The sequence below is a fragment of the Uloborus diversus genome, chromosome 5 (genome assembly GCF_026930045.1).
Source record: "Uloborus diversus isolate 005 chromosome 5, Udiv.v.3.1, whole genome shotgun sequence".
NCBI lineage: Eukaryota > Metazoa > Arthropoda > Arachnida > Araneae > Uloboridae > Uloborus > Uloborus diversus.
In genome coordinates this window covers 65,519,343-65,538,783 of record NC_072735.1, presented here as the reverse complement: position 1 = coordinate 65,538,783, position 19,441 = coordinate 65,519,343, and the positions used below count along the sequence as shown (strand labels likewise).

General features: G+C 35.2%; 1 protein-coding gene across 1 annotated transcript; it reads right to left on the bottom strand.

Annotated features, from left to right (window-relative positions):
* Nucleotides 1–786: 786 nt before the first annotated feature.
* LOC129222275 (rhythmically expressed gene 2 protein-like) lies at nucleotides 787–11,076 on the bottom strand. The gene is made up of 2 exons (XM_054856757.1): nucleotides 10,856–11,076; nucleotides 787–2,584 (listed from the first exon to the last, which is right to left on the bottom strand). Exon 2 carries the CDS (start codon nucleotides 2,582–2,584, stop codon nucleotides 1,853–1,855), a length of 732 nt encoding a protein of 243 aa, XP_054712732.1. The 5' UTR covers nucleotides 10,856–11,076; the 3' UTR covers nucleotides 787–1,852.
* Nucleotides 11,077–19,441: the final 8,365 nt, after the last annotated feature.

Here is a 19,441-nt window from a genome sequence, read left to right as displayed (position 1 = left end):
AAGATGCCTTGCAGTTCGGAGCTCTCTGATTTCGAGAAAGGTATAATTATCGGGTATCACAAATGTGGCCGAACCTTAAGGGATATTACTCGCGACCTGAAGTACCTAAAATTGACAGTGACCTATGTGATTAAGAAGTGGAAGGTGAGCAGTCATTGTCGGAATGTGCCCCGAGTCGGCAGACCAACGAAACTGGGAGATAGAGACCAACCAGTGCTGTCCAGAGAAATTCAGAAGAACCGCACCCAACCAATGGCCCTCATCCGCGAGGAGTTTCAACAAGCATCCGGGAGTATTGTTTCATATAATACCATCCTTAAGGAAGCACATCTACTTGGTTTTCATGGTCGTGCTGCTGCCCATAAGCCTTTGATTGCAAAGTCTAACCTCGCTGCTCGGTTAATGTGTTGCAAAGCACATTGAAATTAGACCGTAGATCAGTGGAAACAGGTTCACTCTTTGCTTTAATTTGTTATGGTTTCTGATGGCAAGGTCTGGGTCTGGCGTCTACCTGGAGAACGTCTCTTCTCCAAGCTGAGTGGAAGAAAATACCACTAGCTGTCATACAAAGACTTGTGGAAAGTATACCCCGGAGGGTTCACGTTGTAATTGCCTCTCATGGAGGCTCTACCAACTATTGATTTTGAATAAAGTTAGTTTTTCTTTTCTATCACAGGTGTCCAAATACTTATTGGTAGTCAGTGTATAGCCCGGTATTCATATGAAAAGCAAATCCATTTAACAGAAAAAGGAATGAAAGAAACTCATATAGAATTTTTTTTTATTAAAAATAAAAATTTAAAGACATGCAACATTCATATAAACTTTTAAAAACATACAAAGGAGTCATTAAGAGACATAAAATAAAATTTCAAAGATCATATAACTTAAAATTCAAACTGCAGGCTTTAGAAACTAAACATCACGTTGCTATTCAATTGTAAAATGTGTTTTATGACAAATGATAAAAATAACCTTTTAAAGAAGGTAGCATAGTTTCAAGTTCATTATTCCTTAAAAATGAAAAACTGAGCAATTAAACAGGTTCATAAACTGTGGGCCATGTAGCATTTCTTATTTCGTATAAGACTTGTTTGCAGCATTATTCCTGTTTTTAAATATAAAATGTTATTTCAGTTTTAAAAATATTACATTAGGGGAAAAATAGCACCATTATTATTTTCCTTGTCGCTGTATTATTGCTGATGTAACTAGGGCCTGATTTATTACTATGCTTAAGAAGCCCGGATTAGAAACCCCCTAGTGCCGGAGGCCCCAAAATATTATACAAAAATATTGCTTTAATTTGTTATGGTTTTTAAAATCAAGAATTATACTTAAAGTGTATAGCAATGTGGTTTTTAATCACAAAACAGCTATTTTTTGCATACTAGCAACCCTTAGATAGTCTACATTCTCAGTGTGCCTTAACCTGTAGCATTAAAATAAAAGGCTTACGGTTGCTCTTTACAGCATTTTCATTGTTTGTGCTATTCAAGGGGACTCCTGCAGATGTGTTGGGCACACTGTCTCAAAATTTCTAAACCAGGTCCCAAATGTAACACTTTTATTAAAAAATAGAAGAGGGGAAGAGAGCACTATCGCTCTTAGGGGGATGGGCACCCCTGTATGTATATATGTTATGATGAAAGACCAAAATTTGGTAAATATGCTGAAATTTGCCAGTGAATGTCAACAATTGCAAAGCAAATACATCAGCAAAAGATCAAATGTTTGTATATTAATCAATGAATGTTGACATTCACCAATTTTGGACTTCCATAGTAACATATTTTTAATTCTTGAATGAGCATAAACCCTTTTTACTACACCACTGAAGATAATTAATGTATTATAATAAATGTCTCTCAATTTCAGTAACGTCTTGAATTATATCACTGGGATTCACTTTATGTATTTCTTCACTATTTTTATTATCACTTATCAATAATGCATTCCAGCCTGAATTTTTTGCTGCTAAATAATCCAACTCTATGTTATCTCCTATGTGTATAGCAGCATAAGATTTCAAGCCAGGAACTTGATTTAGAGCAAGATTAAAAATATCTTTACTTGGTTTTGCAACCTGTACAATGTATGATGCAAGTATAAAATCAAAGAATGATTTCAAACCAGTAGATAACAGAACAGAGTCCAAACGCTCATCAAAGTTTGATATAACACCTAAAGTCAAACCATTTTGCCTTAATCTTTTTAATATTGTCTTAGCTTCAGGAACAACAGTCCAACAGGCACCCCCCTTGTATAAATCAAATAAATGGCTAGATATAGAATCAAGTTCTGTGCTACTGAGTTCCTCATCATCTGTAGCAAACACTTGCTGAACCAATTGTTTCCACCATAATTCAGACTTCAAACCACTGCTTTGACCAAAATTAGGATATTTTGCATTCATAGTTTTCCAGTGCTGCATAAAAGATCTAGTCAGTTTCTCTGGTTTTCTATTTACTCCATACATCAAGCCAACTTTTGCATATTGTTCACCAACAGGCTGCCGAAATTTAAGCAGAGTATTTGTGACGTCAAAAGTGCAAAGTTTGAAACGATTTTTCACAGATGTCATCTGAAATTAGATGTAAAACAACCAGCTAGTGACCATCACTTCATTAAAGAACATCAATTGATCAATTATTTTAAAAAGAGAAACATAAAACTATAAGTAAAATAACATAATACAGAAATTTTTTTTTAAAAAGGAAGAACATTTAATGAACCTTTTTGTAAGTAGTCACAAATACTAATAGGTGAAGTCTTGAAAGAAGTATTAAATTTTTACATTAAAACAAAAAATTAAACTAAAACTTTTTGAGAAATAGTTCACCGAGAATTCAATTGAAAATCAGTCATTAGGAGCTGTCCATAAATGATGTCACTTTTTTTTTAAATTTTTGACTCCCCCCCCCCTTTTGTCACTACGTGTCACACTTTACTTTTCCTCCTCCCCTTCCCATAAGCAGATTTAAGACTGAGTTCATGGGGGGGAGGGCAGGATTTTTTTTAGCAACATTTTTATCGCCTCCCACTCCCATGTTTTTGTCTGTTTCCTGTGATGCATAAGTCCATGCTTAAGCTTTTGTGTGTGTTGTTGTCATTAATGTGTGTTTTCATGCTGTCCTTTCTGAATCAACCTTAAGAGAAGGACGTGGTATGAAGAGAGTGACGCAGGGCTCCCTTTTAAGTGGGAAATAGAATATCTCCAACTTGAGGGGGCCGGGAGTTTCTCCCCCAGAGGAAATTTTGTAAAATGGATATAAAATTCTGCATTTTGAAGCCTTATAAAGGTTAACTGGATAGACATAGAAATTGAGAACTAGATTATACAGTTGTACAGTATTGTTCAAACTTTGTAAGAAAGAGCCATTTTAAGTTTGAAAGAAGAAATAAAATGTAGATTTCTCATTACAACAACCTTTTCTAATTATAAGTAGTGCAGAAAACAAAAAGTAATAGAGTTAATGTATCATTTTTTTTCCTGGCTAAACAGATTAACAATATGCAGTAGAAGTAATTGAAGTCCACTTTGCTTAGTATTCTCAAAGACTTATCTAATTATTTTGAGGACTCTAGAATACATAAAATTATTTAATGCACTTCATTTGTACTTTCCAGTCTCTGATATTTTAGTACTTGATTGTAAATTTTTACAGTCCAGTTCTAACTTTGTAAGAAATAGCTATTTTAAATTTAAAAGAAAAAAGAAACCATAGCTTTCTCATGACAACAACTTTTCTTCAGTTGCAAGTGGGGTAGAAAACGAAAAGAAATAGAAGTAGTGTGTGTTTTTTTCTGTGCTAAACAGATAGACAATATGTAAAAGAAGTAAGATAAAAGCAATCAATACAAAAGAATTTCCAAAATACTGCATTAGGGTAATTCCATATTAAATCAACCAATGGTCAAAACGTCATGTCTTTAGATTTTGCTCATTTTTTGTTCCAATGGAGTATTACCACAACAGAGAAAATATACAAAGTTTTGGATTTTTTCACTCATTTGTTTTCGAATTATAATATTTTAAAGTTTTGATGAAATTGAAAATTTTTCCTGACACGTTTTCTTTAAATGGCCGTAATTAAAAAACTATTTGACTCAAAGAGTTAAAACTGGTAGTGTTTTGTTCTGTATTTAATAAGGGTTTATAAAATATATGACATGACCTAGTTCTACCTTTTTCTTTTTTTTAACATTTTTTTGAAAAAAAAATTTTTAATTTGAAAAAACTCAAAATCGAAATTTTTAATTTTTTTGAAAAAAATCTATGTTATTAAGTCTTACTTTAGCAACATTTACGCAAAATTTCATGATGGCATTATTGTGGTATCATAAGAAAAAAAATATTTACTCTTTCAAGATCTTTATTCATGTAACAATTCATACTGCTTGATCAGCTGGATCATCCAAAGGGGGTGGAGGGTGGAGGGATGGCAAAGACAGTGCCATTAAGATTTTTAAGGGGCATTTTTCTCTGTAAAGAGGTTTCATCCCTGTGTGGGGGGGGGGGGGGGTTGTACAGTATTTGAGGAGGTGTTATTGGCACCCTTGGCTTGATTCCTTTAAATATATATAGATGTTTATTTATACAGAAATATATATATGTATGTATATATGTATATATATATATGCAGGTTTTTTTAAATAGCCAAGAATTAAAATTTATTAATTGAAAATATATTAGTCTACTTATCGATGGCAAATGGTCCGTAATCGAAAGTGTTGAAATAATTCAGTAAAGCAAAGGTCTCCAATCAACATTTTTTCAATCCTATGTTCATGGGTTGATACAGTAGAAGGGCTTGACCATCATGAGTCATGCTTCAGCACCTACATCCCTGCTACCCATCCCCTAAGTAGCCACTTCCACTCATCAGCTGCCTGCTGTAACTAACCCTTAGGCTTTCTCCTGGTGTAATATGAAACCCGTCTGCTTTCTCCCACTACAGAGGCATTGAAATCTTCAGAACTTTGTATGTTCTTGGATAGTGCACATTCTAAATTTTACTGCTTGCTTTCTTTGAGAATTTTTTTTCCAAGTTTTATTCTTATTTTAATGTTAAATTTATGCATATTTTTGTTAAGAGCCAACTTTCAGTTGAAAATGGATAAACAATGGAGCATATTTTGCTGCAATCCATTTAAAAAGGAAGGACATTGGGTGAAAAAAGATCTAAGAACTGCAAGCTTGTGGATGACAACACTAACATATGACATTGAAGAAGGAATGAAAATTTGTACTGCTTGTCGCATACAATTAAGTAAGCAAAAACGTTCTTCAGTTCCTGAAACTGATGATGTTATGAATGAGTTCAACAAAGATCCAAAACCAGGCTCTAGTACAGAGGATCCCGAGTTCATGAGCCCTCATAATGGGGATGTACAGTTTGAAGAAATTGTGGGCTATATTGCTTGTGCCTATGACAGCAAATGGTGGATAGGATATGTAATTTCAAAAGACCAGGTAGAAGAAGAAATCCAGGTTTCTTTCCTTTATCCTAGCGGACCATCATCATCATTCATTTATCCAAGAAAAGCAGACATTTTGACCATTCCTAAAAATTTTGTTCTGTGCAAATTACATCCTGTCACTGCTACAAGCAGAACATACCAAGTCTCGAAAGAGGAGATGGCAAAAGTAATTGAAATCTTACGTAAGAAGAAAGCATATCTATACTATAGGACCTACAAATCGAGTTCTATAGTAGCAAAGTGAGTTACACACATCTCAAACTGCTTCTTAATGGGCTTAAAAAAATATTAAATTTTATGTTGTAGCAATTAAATTATATATAAATAAAACTTAAATTTGCTTTTAAAATATGGCTAAAAAAGCTTCAGTAACTTTTAAATTGAAGTTTTCAAATTTAAATAAAATTTAGATTTTTTATTCAATAATAAATATTTTTTCACCGAAAAAATTGTTTGAACTTGTTAATATGCTTGCAATGCTGCCAAGTACTTGTTTTTCTATGCAATAGTCCTGGTTTAAACCTTAACTACTTTTCATTAGAACAAATGTTTTTTACAAATAAAATTAAAGCAACTGTTTGAAAGAGAAATTTTTTTTTCTCCATGATACCACAAAAATGCCATCATGAAATTTTGAATTTATGTTGCCTAAAGAAAACTAAGTACCCTGTTTTTTTTTTTTTTTTTTTTTTTTTTCAAGAAAATTAAAAATTTTGATTTTTAATTTTTGCAAAATATTTTTTTTTAAATAAATGATTTTTTTGTAGCTGTTTTGTTATATATATTTTTTAACTTCCTAAAATACTGAACAAAACAGCACAAGTTTTAACCTTTTAAGTCAATTAGTTCTTTGATAATAGCCTTTTAAAGATTACTAAACAATGTAAAATTTAAGATGCTTCCAGAGTTAAAAAAATTTATAACTTTGGAAAGAGTTGTTGAAATAATTTGAAATTTCAGATTTGTCATCATGGAGGTGTGTATCATAGACAGATAAAAAATCATTACATTCTAAAACATTGACCTTAAAAATTTATTTTTTATTGGTTGATTTGACATGGAATGACCCATTAAAGCACTGTTGAAAGAGGAAAAAATTTTTTTTCTGCATGATACCAAAAGAATGCCATCTTGAAATTTTGAATAAATGTTGCTAACAAAAGACTAAGTAACATATATTTTTTTCAAGAAAATTAAAAATTTCGATTTTGAATTTTTACAAATTAAAAAAAACTTTTTTAATAAAAAAATTAAAAAAATATTTTTTTAGCAACTGGGTTTTGTTATATATTTTTGAAAACCTTATAAAAGACTAAACAAAACAGCACCAATTGTAGACTTCTAAGTCAAATAGTACTCTAATAATAGCCCTTTTAAGATTGTAATCAATGCAAAATTTCGGATTCCTCCAAAATTTAAAAAATGTATAACTTTGCAAAGAATTGTTGAAAAAATTTGAAACTTCAGTTTTTTCATCATGGATTTAAGTATAACAAACAGACAAAAAATCATAATAATCCAAAACATTGACCTTCAAAATTTATTTTTTATTGGTTGATTTGATATGGAATAACCCATTCGGGATTGAATAAATAGCAAGATATGAAACATGTGAGTCACAAAAATTTATTTCGAATAATATGTTACAAACGTGAGAACCATGATTTTTATATTTTTAATACAGGATGTGGCAAGGAGCTGAATTTGACATCTTTTGGCATTCCTCTCCCTCTACCATTTGTCAGAAATTTTAAAATTTAAGGTTTGTAGCCACACGTTTCCAAATATTCAAGGTTTTCAAGCACTTAAAAATGAAATTAATTTTCTGAAGCAATTTCCATTTTTTAAAGAACAAATCATGATTTTTTTTGGGGGGGGGGGGAGTTAGGGACGCACTTCAAAGCAATAGTTTGTTTTTCTTATAGTCGAATTCAGCCCTGTTTGTAATTCACTCTGACCTGCAAATTTTTGATTGATTTTTTGTAATTTTTACGAAAATTCATCAGTTTTTACGGTTAAAGGATTTTTACAATTTTATCAATCTTTGTTAGGCTTTTATAGACTTTTATAAAATTTCAGCAAATTTTTCCAAAACTTTTGATGACTCAATTATTTAGATTTCAATAATTACAAGGACTGACTCACTTAGACTTAGATGATTATGACTTACCTTACTTTTTAAACAGTATGCATAAAGTAAGTAAAATTGAACTATCTCCCTCTAAGTAAAAAGATTCATTTAATCAGAACACTGAGATAACAGAAATTTATTCAGTTTGCGATAGTATTTATTTTCTCTCTCTCTCTTAAAAAAAAACACACAGAGAGAGAAGGAAAAAAACTATGTTTTTTAGAATTTCTCAAAAAGCCAATTAATCTACTAAGAACATAATTATTATGCACAAATATACTTGAAATGTGGACACAAATCATAACGAATAGATCGTTCTGTTAGTGCAAATGGGGGGAGGAGTTTTTTTCCCTTTGCTTTAGGTTCTAATTCGTTAAAATAATCATCAATTATTATAAGTGTTGCAGCTTAATGTATAGCTCGTTTAGCCTAGATTTTCATTCATATACTTGCCCAAATGGTTTTCATCCAAAGCAGTGTAATTTAAACACATTTTCAGCACCCAAGCGACAGCTGTACTATTTGTATTTAATGTTCTTTTTTTTTTCGTTTCTTTTCTCTCATCAGAAAAGGACATTCGCTTTTCTGTAATTTTCATTGAACTATTCGAAAAAGAAAAAGTCATGATTTTTTGTTTTAAGATGTTGGAAGATATGTTGTTACTATATAAAGTCCTCCCAAAACTGGGGGGCATTGCCCCCTATAAATCCACCCATGCCCTTCTGAACTATTCAAAAAAGAAAAAATATATATATATTTTTTGGAAGATGTGTTGTTACTACTACATAAAGTCCTCCCAAAACTGGGGGGGCATTGCTCCTTCTGCCCCCCTACAAATCCGCCCATGCCCCTCCCCTTGGTCACATGTCACATTATTTTCACAAACATATTCTTATTAAAAATGTGCTGTCACACTTTTTGTTACTTCTTCCTCTTAAAGTGTGACATCATTTGTGAACTGCCCCTTATGTGGTGGTCTCACTCGATTAAAACTTTGATGTCAAACTTGTACTGCTAAAACAATCAAAATTTTACTTGTTATTATTGATATAAACAGGCTTGCCCATCCCACTCAGGAACAATGGTGCACCCCCCCCCCCCTCTAAATACCACGGACACCCCACCTAAAAGTGAGACCCCCAAAAGAAAAAAAATACCTCTAAAAACACTCCCTAAAAATTTTAAAGGCTTAATCTGTGCCATGACTCACCTTAGGTGGGCAATCCTGAAATAAAATACTTAAATATTTTTTCATGCTTTCGTTTTTCTGAATTCTGCCTCTAAGAATGACTGAATATTTTAGAAAGAAAAATACTTAAACCCTTCAAAGTATAAGGAAATTTAGAAAAAAATTTCTCTTTTTTTTTCTTGAAGTATACCTCTATTTTTATTTTTATTTCAAAAAATGAGCCCACTTGCAGTAATGTCATTTATATGCTCTCTGAATTTGTCATGATCATTAAGTTTATTTTTTATCATGACATTATCGGCACAACTATTAATTTTTTAAAAAATATTTTTATTATTATCATTCATTCATTCATGAATATAATAAATGCAGGAGGCTTTAAAACTAAGCTTTGGGGAACCCTACTTAAAACATCACTCCACTAGGAATGATTTCTCCAAACAACTAATACTCTTTGTTTCTTTCCAGTTAACTAATTTCTAAAATCCCAAAAGTTTTCCCACTATTTCAATATTAGCCAGTTTGTTGGAAAAGGAACACGCAGCATCAGGGAAAGCTTTTTGAAAATCAATATAAATAAAATTCAATTTTTGTTATTTAAATCCTTGGTAACCTTGTCATGTCACGAGTTACCATAGATTACAATCTTTTAAAACATTAGAAAAATTATTGTTTTAAGCTTTCTGTCATAGGTGGCTGGTGCACTAAAAAAGTGCAGGCAGGTTAGGGGCGTGGTCCCTGAAGCCTAAAGCTGTATTTCTGCAGAATTTGGTTAAAGGCTTTTAACATTTCTGATTCTATGACTTCCCAAAAATGCGTAATTTGACACCAGAAATGGGTATGGATGGCCACTTCAGACCCTTTCCAATTCAAAGTTCCATTTTTATGAAATAGGATCAGAAAAGTTCATTAATAAAGAACTTTTAGTTGTTCTTCTGGGGAAAAATCAATCCACCCTGTAAAAAATCATTTTTTAATTGATTATTAATTTTTAACACTGAAAAGTGAAGGGACACTGCCTCTTTTCTTATGAAAGTGACGGGGCATAAATAACTGCGTTTCTGAATACACCCATAATAAGACACTAGTTTAGATTACTTTAATTTTACTGTGAATAAATTAGTATTCATTGGCAGAGGGGCACTTTTTTTCTTTTTCTTTTTTTCAAACAATGCCACGTTGACCTTGCATTTTTTAAATTTTTGTATTAATTTATTTGTTGATGCTAAAATGTGATATGTCATGTGAGTACTAGATTATTTTCAAACAGTGAACAGATACACTGAGGAAGAAATAGTGTAAGACAAAAATGAATAATAAATTATTATAAATACAATAATGTTAGTTGATTGGTTAGTTTATGGGTGCTAGTATTATTTTAAGGTCCACATACAAAATTGGGTGAATAATATGTCTTGTCAGACATTGCAATGAAGGATTCAGTTGAAAATGTATTCAACACATTATCAGAAATTTCTGAAGAATTTAGTAAGTTTCCGATTAAATAAAAAATGGTCTTCTTTGTTTCAAAGGAGAACATCTTCTACAATTGAAAATTCTAGCAGTTGCAATTTTTCGATTCTGTTAAACGAACGTTAAACTAGGTTGCTGAACGAGTTTATTTTCCTGCACAGCAAACAATTGACAAATAATCAAAAATTTGAATATGTATAATATAGCACGTAATTTAATTCCAAATAAAATCCTTAAAATATGGAGAAACTTTGCAAGGGAGAAGAGTATGTAAAAATCAGGGATATTTCGATAATTGCTAATCTGGCGATCTTTCTTCATTGGCGTCAATTTTTGGCTCCAGCGCTTGCGCGAGAGGTATTTTCTTTGCAAATCCAAACAAAGAGATCGGAAACATCAATTTACATAGGGTTACGATAAATCAGCAGGTTTAGCAAAACAATATCCAAAAATTATTTACGCCAAAAATGAGACAAACCGCGCCTGATTCCCAATTATCGAAACATCCCCTAAAAATCAGTCCGCACAAAGTTTGAAAATTAATGAATATAATCTAACGAAAGAGAAAAAATGCTTACATTGTTCTTTAGAAAGTTTAGAAAGCTTGAAACTAAGAGCTAACTAAGAGTTTTTCCAAAATAATGTGCGTTTTGAGGAAGCATAGATCTCTTGATACGCATCAAAAGATAGGGTAGATAAATAAACATTCATTTTTGATGCTCCGGTGACGGAAAAGGTCCATCATTGTATCAAATTAATTACTGTGTCAAAGGTCATTCAAATCTTGCTGACTGTTGACTTTGACAACAAATTGTAAACAAATATTAAATTCGAAGATTCGATCACCCTTGCCATCCGCTGACATAAAACTTTTTTAAAGTAGCCGGAAGCTGGAGAAGAAACTCTTTCAAGAAATTAAATGGTTGCGTTACCGGTCGACGAAATCAAAAGGTGACTATAAAGTTACTAACCACAGCGTTCTATTATAATACAGATAGGAATTTATATGGGCCAGAGCGGAGCTCTTTTACCCTGTATGAGGGAAAGTCATGAAGGAGTTGATTTGAAATGGTGTGAGGGGGGGGGGGGATGGAGTAGAAAAAAAAAAGTTCATTTGAATTCTGAAATTTTGAATTCAAATTATGTTTTTCGCAATCACGAACTGAGACAGGACCCTACTCATTGGAGTTATTGTTTCTAGAAACGGCTCCTTCCCCCCCCCCCCCCCAAGTCTGCCTCTGCTCCTGGGCGGTTACGTGTGCCGAAATGGGAACATTGGGCGCCGAGCACTTTGGGTGCCGGGAACTTTGGGCGCAGAGCATTTTGGGCGCCGGGAACTTTGGGCGCAGAGCACTTTGGACGCCGAGCGTTTAGGGCGCCGGGAACTTTGGGCGCCGAGCGTTTTGGGCGCCGGGAACTTTGGGCGCCGAGCACTTTGGGCGCCGGGAACTTTGGGCGCAGAGCGTTTTGGGCGCAGAGCATTTTAGGCGCCGGGAACTTTGGGCGCCGGCAAGCGATTTTGAAACCCTCTCAATTACAGTGCATTGGCGAAATTCGGAAGCTGCCAAAATGGTTGGCGAGAATTTCGCAGTGCTGCTCTTTGCGGAGCGCAATGCTACTTATGCTCTGCTCAAGCGCCTTTGCTTGCAACCTGTCCGTTTGAAAACAAAGTTCATTGTAATAGTCGCGATTGTCATAAAGTTCTGTATTTTTAAAACTCTGAACTACATTCTTGGTCTAATTAAATAATTATTTGAACACAATATGTATCAAGTTTTTAAATGCTGCAAGTCGTGTATGGATATTACGCTAGTTAAATTTTGTATTGAGACTTATAAATTTTGTTTACAAATGCTCCTTGTGCAGTCGTGAAAGCTTGGCTTCATCTTCATACGTTATGGCTTTCATATTTTAACTCGTATTATATTTAAAATCCTTGAAACTTATGTTTTGTCACATACAATCTTATTTTGTGAAACAACCACGAATTTTGTTAGCGTTACTAAAAAGTTGTTATATTGTTGACTAATATAATGTAAAAAATATATGAATTTTTTAGGATATATTTGACATTTCTTTTAATTCAGTATTGATTCAATGTATTTTAATTCGTAAATATACTTCAGTTTGATTCTTCTGTGTGTTGAAGTTACACATAATTCAAATTGCAGATGATATTTCCTTTTATATTTTCCGAAAAATATTAAAGTGCATTTTACTTATGAGTTAAAAACTAGTTAGGTTGTGGAACAGTCAAAAAATATTAAGAATTTTTCCTACCTTTCCTGCAATCCTACTGGTGATTAAAAAATTAAAGTTGAAAATAAAGAATGATAACGGAATATCATATCAATTTATTTTAAAACTAATAAAATCTCGGTTGTGTTTCTTTAAAAAAAACCCTATATTTTCCCCTCAAAGCAACAGTAAGATATCTTGGTGTTATATCTGTGATTAGGTATGTTACTGTTGTTCTGAAGCTATGATGTATTTTGGTTTTGCATTAAAAAAAATCCGAGTTTAGACCAAAATATCTAGGACAGCATCAAGACAAGTTAAAAAAAAAAAAAAAATCTAAAGATGGAATGGCAGATCTACCATGTTGCAATTGTAAGGGGCTCCCAGAACCATAAGGCTATAAAGATGATTCAAAATTGCAACCTTTTTTTTTTTCTTTTACTTAGTTCTACGATAGACAAAGACTTAATAAACTTTTTAGAAATATCAATATTTTGAAATTTACCAAGCTAAACAATGAGATGGACTGGTCATTTCTCAAGAATGGAAAATGACAGAGCTGCGTTGACGGTCTTTAGTGCGGTCCCATTTGGACAGCGACCAATGGGTAGACCAAAAACAAGATAGGTCGACTGTGTGGACTCTGATTTTGATTTCATTAAAATCAAAAACTGGAGGTCAACGACAAAGAGGAGGACAACCTGGCGGGATCTCCTGAAAAAGGCCAAGCCTCGCAATGGGCTATCCAGCCAATTATGATGATAGTTACAGACAAAGGGGTCCCCAAAAATATATTTCAATGGGCCTCTTAAACCCATAAATCAGCCACTGAAAACTAATCTTCTGGTAACTCTGAAATAATTCGAAGTGAATATTTACCAAATACTTGAACTACCTATAATCTGTGAAAAGGTAATTGTTTCTTATTCACAGTAATTATTACAATTGGCTAAAATCACATTGACTTGCTCAAAACATGAATAAGTACAGAAATTCTTAATTTCTTAGTATTTCCTGAATTGCTAATACTTCGTATAAGCAGGCTTGTCATTTCGAATTTTTCCAGGGTTTGAGGGGTGGGAGAGGGTGTTTACTCAATGCAAATTTTATTGCAGAAACTACAACCCCTTATATGTAACATTAATTTCTCAAAGGTAGGGGTGAGGCAATTGACCCTCCTAAATGACAGGCCTGCTTATAGGAAGTTTAAATTTCGACGGGGTCAACAAGAGGCCATGTCTGCCTGGTGTATACCCAACCGGCAGCTCTGTAATGCTGTGATTAGGATTTGCGTAGCCTTCACAATATTCCCGGGTTGGGTTTGCCCCAACTATAGTGAGCCTAGCTTGGAATCTAAGTGATATATTTATGGGGGGCTGAAAAGAATAAGGTTTTGTCAAAATGTCTTCTGTTGAAAGGTTCTTCATTAAGGGCGTAAGGATTGGAAGGGGCACCATGGACTCTCACAACCCTTTGCACTGAATCTTATTCAGCTCCCTATTCTGCACAAAGTATGAAGTTGAGAAGACGATTGAATGTCATGGAGAAGCGTGCCATATCTTGCATTCACTTAGGCTTCAGATCTGACCCTTCCCCCAATTTTCCATCCACTTCCACAGTACCATGAATTCAAAATTAATTATAATGCAAGAATAATTAACTGCAAGCTCCTTCTGCAAACTTATATGGATTGCTTTGAACCTAAAAACGAAAAACATGGGTGGCTCACATGTTGTAGGGTGCTTACTTTGGCTCAAGAGCCTCCCCCCCCCCTTTCCCCAACTACCAATCACTTCTGAATTGCTCCAAATTCAGAGTTAATTACAATACAATATGAATAGCAACCCCTTCTGCAAGTTTTCCGAATTGCTTCACATGCCATGAATGTAAGGGAAAAAAACGGAACGAACAAGTTCAAAAGGTGCGAGAATGCACTAGCCAAGGGCACTCACTTTGGCTCCCCTCCCCCCTCTAACTTAACTATCACAGGTGCTATGAATTCAAAGTCAATTATACAATATTTTCTGTAAACTCCTTTGATAGGGAACATTTTAATATAATTAAAATTTTGGTGCAATCTGCAAATTGTTATCAATTATCAGTTCATTCAGGCAAAATTAACAAGGCCAAAAAAATTTTTTTTTTTTTTACAGCTCTGAATATGTTATTATCATTAACATGCAAATGAACTCATACCTATTAGACTATAATGATTTAGTACAGTTAAGGAGTGACACAAGCTCGGAGCATAAAACAATCGAAATGGAACAGCTTACAATGACTACTGATTGCGAGTAGTTGGGTGGTAGACAAACGTGTCATTTCAATTTTTTCTAGGAAATGGGGGGGGGGGAGTGTGCAAAGGCTGACACTGGTCGCTCAAATTCTCACGAGCCCCACAGAGCATAGGAGCAGTGACTCAACATCTTCCCACCCATCCTTTCCCCTTTTTATTATTTTTTTTTATATAAAACTAAAAACAGACAGATGAAGGTGAAATTATAAATTAAATGAAAAGGATTATATTCTTTCCTGAGATAAAATATATTTCTTAGATCATTAAATGGTAGTATTTTTTACAGATTTTCTCACGACATTTTTATTGTTAAAAAACTTTATGAACTAACCAAAATCTTCAACATTGTTCAGAGAAAACCAATAAATTAAAACATCAACAACATGAAAAAAGCACACTCAGATCGTATTTCAGTTACCATTCTCAAGAATATAAAAAAAAAACCAACAGTCAAAGAAACTCATTTTGAAACAGCATGTATTATCTACCATGTTTGAATCTGTTCTGCGTCTCTTTCAATAAGAGTTTATTGCGAATGTTTACAGCAAGCAGAATTTTCCGAAGAAACCCCCCACACAACACAAACTGGTGGAATAGACGTTGAAAAGTCGTCGAATCTGGTGTAAACACTCGTCTGTAACTGATCTAAAAACCGTCTGTAACTCGTCGAAATGTCCCCTCAGAACAGTCGAAAATCGTCTTGTACACGTCGAAAAGACGACTACAATGGTTGAAAAATGGTAGAATTAGATCAATAATAGACGATATCCATAGCGCTAGATAACGTTACCAAGAACAGTTATGATCTAAAAAACGTCTTCTAGGTGCGTTATTAACGCAGCACACCTTTTTTCAATTCTGGACTCTTAATTGTAATGTTTATACAACACATTACATATCACTAATAACATAGCAACAAGTGTTGCCAATTATGTCAATAAATTATAAGTATCATCATTGTCATTAATATTTTTTAAAAATAAAGTTCTAGCCCTTTAACCGTTGTTACATGAACTAATGAACTATTTTTAATTCACTTTTTGCAGCATTTAGCACCACCGCAATCCGCTTTCACCCATTACTGTTTGTGTAGATTCTACTGGACACTTCTATTCGACGTTTAGTAGACGACCCTTGTGGATGATCTAATTTACGTCTTTAAAGGATAACTAATAGACGTCCAATTATAGACGTTTAATAGAACATCTAGAAATGACGTTTATTAGTCATAGAATAGATATCACCTTTAGATGTAGATGAGTGTAGATGAGTTTTAGAGGAGTTTCGACGAGAAATAGTCGTTTTATAGACGAGTGTGCTGTGTGGCCTACGAAAACGGAAATATTTCACAACACAAAAACGGTAAATCGTGAAATTAAAACGAACTAAAACTTTAAACAGCAATATTTCGCATTGCAATTTCTACCTCACAATTTAAAGGGGCGGCTCTGTTTACATTTTACTCGGGGTTGCTTTAATGTATCCAGGTTACCATGCTGTTTAATAGAACGCGCTCGTTTTCATTTCTCATTTCGCCAATGTACTGTAATTGGTTTTTTTCAGCGATCCTAACCGGTCGACCACTGAGTAACCGGTTGCTAACCGCTGCGTTCTATCATCAACTGGTTACCGTATTAATATGTTGATTAGTTGATTGAAGCACGTGATCATTAGATGTCACGTGATCGATTAACCGGTAGCTACCAGTTGAGCTCGTCGAACGCAAGCATTCCTTGCGTTCGACGAACCTCACCGGTCGACCGGTTACTAACCGCAGCGTTATATGATCAACCGGTTACCATTCTAAGCAGTTGATTGGAGCACGTGATCATTAGCTGTCACGTGATTAACTAACCGGTAGCTACCGTAACGTAAGCATTGAGAGCGTTTCAAAATTCGCCGCCGGGAACATTGGGCGCCGAGCATTTTATACCCCGGGAATACTGGGCACAATATGCTCGGCGCCCAAAGTTCCCGACGCCCAAAATGCTCAGCGCCCAATCTTCCCGGCGCCCAAAATGCTATCGGGGCCCAAAGTTCCCGGCGCCCAATTTATGGCGCCCAATCTTCCTAGACCGACGTGTGCATAGTTGTGTGTGTGCGTAGACCTGTGTGTATGCACGTAGGACTCAAAATCGGAGCAGCCGCGCCGCGCCGCCAACAGAGGAGGACGGTGGGCGGTGGTGCTGCATAGGCTTCTGGTCCAAGTTGAAAAAGGCACGGACAACAAAAACGGTCAAATGAGAACAATAAGCAATCGTGATTGCTCAAAAAAAAAAAAAAAAAAAGGCAAGGAGGAAAGCTGGGAAAAAGAGGAAGGGAACAGGAGGTGAAAAATCCGGAAAAGCAGCACCAGGCGGTGAAGCTAAGGTGGCGGGAGGCTGGAGCCGAGTTCTTTTAGGCTGCTGATGAAACCCTCTATAAGGTCCTTCATCCTAGTATGGTAGTCCTTCTGTAGGCTTCGGGAGTGCTGGTCCTTTGTCTGGGGGTCGGTATAGTCAGGAACCTTGAGGGGTGGGGCGCAGGAATCCGGATCTTAGGTCTCCGGAGGCAGTTCCCAGTCAGAGGCGGAGTGTTTTCCATCGCAATTTATGCATCGGAGGTTTTCTTTCTGGGTGCACTCTCTTGAATCATGTGTGGCAGCACAGAATCTGCAGGCTGGTGTTTTCCTACACCCATGTGCCGAAGTGGGCGAAAAATTGGCAGTCATAACACTGCGTGATGTCGTTTTCTTTTTTCTTCAGTTTCTCCATACGGATACTGAAATGTCCGATAGTCCGGACTGAGGAAAGTCCTTCGTTTTCTTGAGTAGTTAGAGCGATGACAAGGTAGAGGGGAAGTGGAGATTTGTCCTTCCTAGTGAACTGGATGACCTTTTCAATAACGAATCCTTGGTCGTCTAACTCCCTGATAATTTCCTCGGTAGTAAAGTCCTCAGGGAGGCCTCTGATAACTTTCTTTATGGGTATTTCATCTATGGGTCTTCTTGTCCAGTACTCGACTTTGTTGGTTTCCACGAATTCCTTCACAAGTGCGAAATCTTGTTGGGTCTCAGGCTGTATTCGGATTTCTTTTCCTCTGATGGAAGCATCGATTTTTGCTTTGGTGGCTACAGTCAAGTCCTTAATAGCTGAGCTGGGGTTAGCAACTTTGGCGAGGGTGATGACTGGGCATTTGGGCTTGGTGTTCTGGGGTAGAGCTTGCTCTGTGCGGAAACACTTGCGTAAGTGGTTTTAGCTGCCAGTTCCTTTTTGAGTTGGTTGATCTCGGTCTTTAGACGGAGGTTCTCTTCTATTACGTTAGAACGGAGTTCAGCTTCCTTTTTGCATGATGTGTAGTGGCTTCGGTACAGTCGAAGGATTTCCAATACTTCATCGGGGGTAGTGTCCGGGTTAGACCTGTAGTTGATAATATCCATGAAAATTCTATGGATCGTCTGATTGATGCTTTGGAATCAGCGGGCAGGACTTGATTTCCTCCAAGACTTTCTCGTAGTTGTAAGCGTAGTGTTGGAAAATGTCATCGTAAGGCATCGGGTCGTCCATCTCTTCGTCCGGATCGATAGGCCTTGGGCTGGGCGCTTGGCGGCTTCATGGGAGCATTAGCATGGGCGGATTTATGGGGGGGCAGAGGGGGGCATTGCCCCCCCAGTCTTGGGAGGACTTTATATAGTAACAACACATCTTCCAAAAATTTAAAAAAAAAATCATTATATTTTGTTTTTGAATAGTTCAGAAGAGCATTGGTAGATTTATAGGGGGGCATAGGGGGCAATGCCCCCCAGTTTTGGGAGGAGTTTATACAGTAACAACTTATCTTGCAAAAGTTATAAGAAAAAAAACATGATTTTTTCTTTTTTGTATAGTTCCATTAAAATGAAGAGATAATAGCCAATGTCCTTTTCTGAAGGGAGAAAAAAAAAAGAAAAAACCGAACATTAAATACAAATAGTACAGCTGTCACTGAGGTACTGAAAATTGGTCTAAATTCACTATTTTGAACTGAAAACCATTTCGGCAAGTATATGAATGAAAATATAGGCTAAACGAGCTATGCATTCAGCTGCAACACTTATAATAATTGACGTTGGGGACCCTCCCTTCCCCCTCCTCAATTTGCGCTAACAAAACGATCTATTCATTATGATTTGTTTTCTCTTTTCAGAATGTTTATTTTTAATTTGCGTGACTTCAAAAACTAGATGTGTTGGGTTGTTACAGACGAAAGATTTTGAAGAACTTTCTGGATTCACACATTCAAATGAAATTGGCTGATTTGAAATGTATGCTATTGCAAAAGAAGTGCATAGCTAAAAGGTTTTTGTACAGAAAAATACTATCAAATGTAACAGTTAACACCATACTCAACGAATGTATGTAACAATGAAACAAAAAACTGAAAAAATTGTCCAACCATTGAACAAACAGAACGTAAAATCACTGTAAACAATACGTTAATATTTTAGAGGGGGAAAATGCGAATCTCAATCCCTAGCAGTTCAAAACTAAATTTCTGATTTTCCAGAATCATACATAGTAAGGAAAACGTCTGAATAAAAGAAAAAGTGAGGGAGATATATTTCCGGCATGAAAGTTTTTCACAATATTCTAAGATCGCATTATTACCTGTT

Bases quoted from the DNA above. Each gene is read 5' to 3' on its own strand.
- LOC129222275 (XM_054856757.1), bottom strand. From the start codon at position 2,584: ATGACATCTGTGAAAAATCGTTTCAAACTTTGCACTTTTGACGTCACA.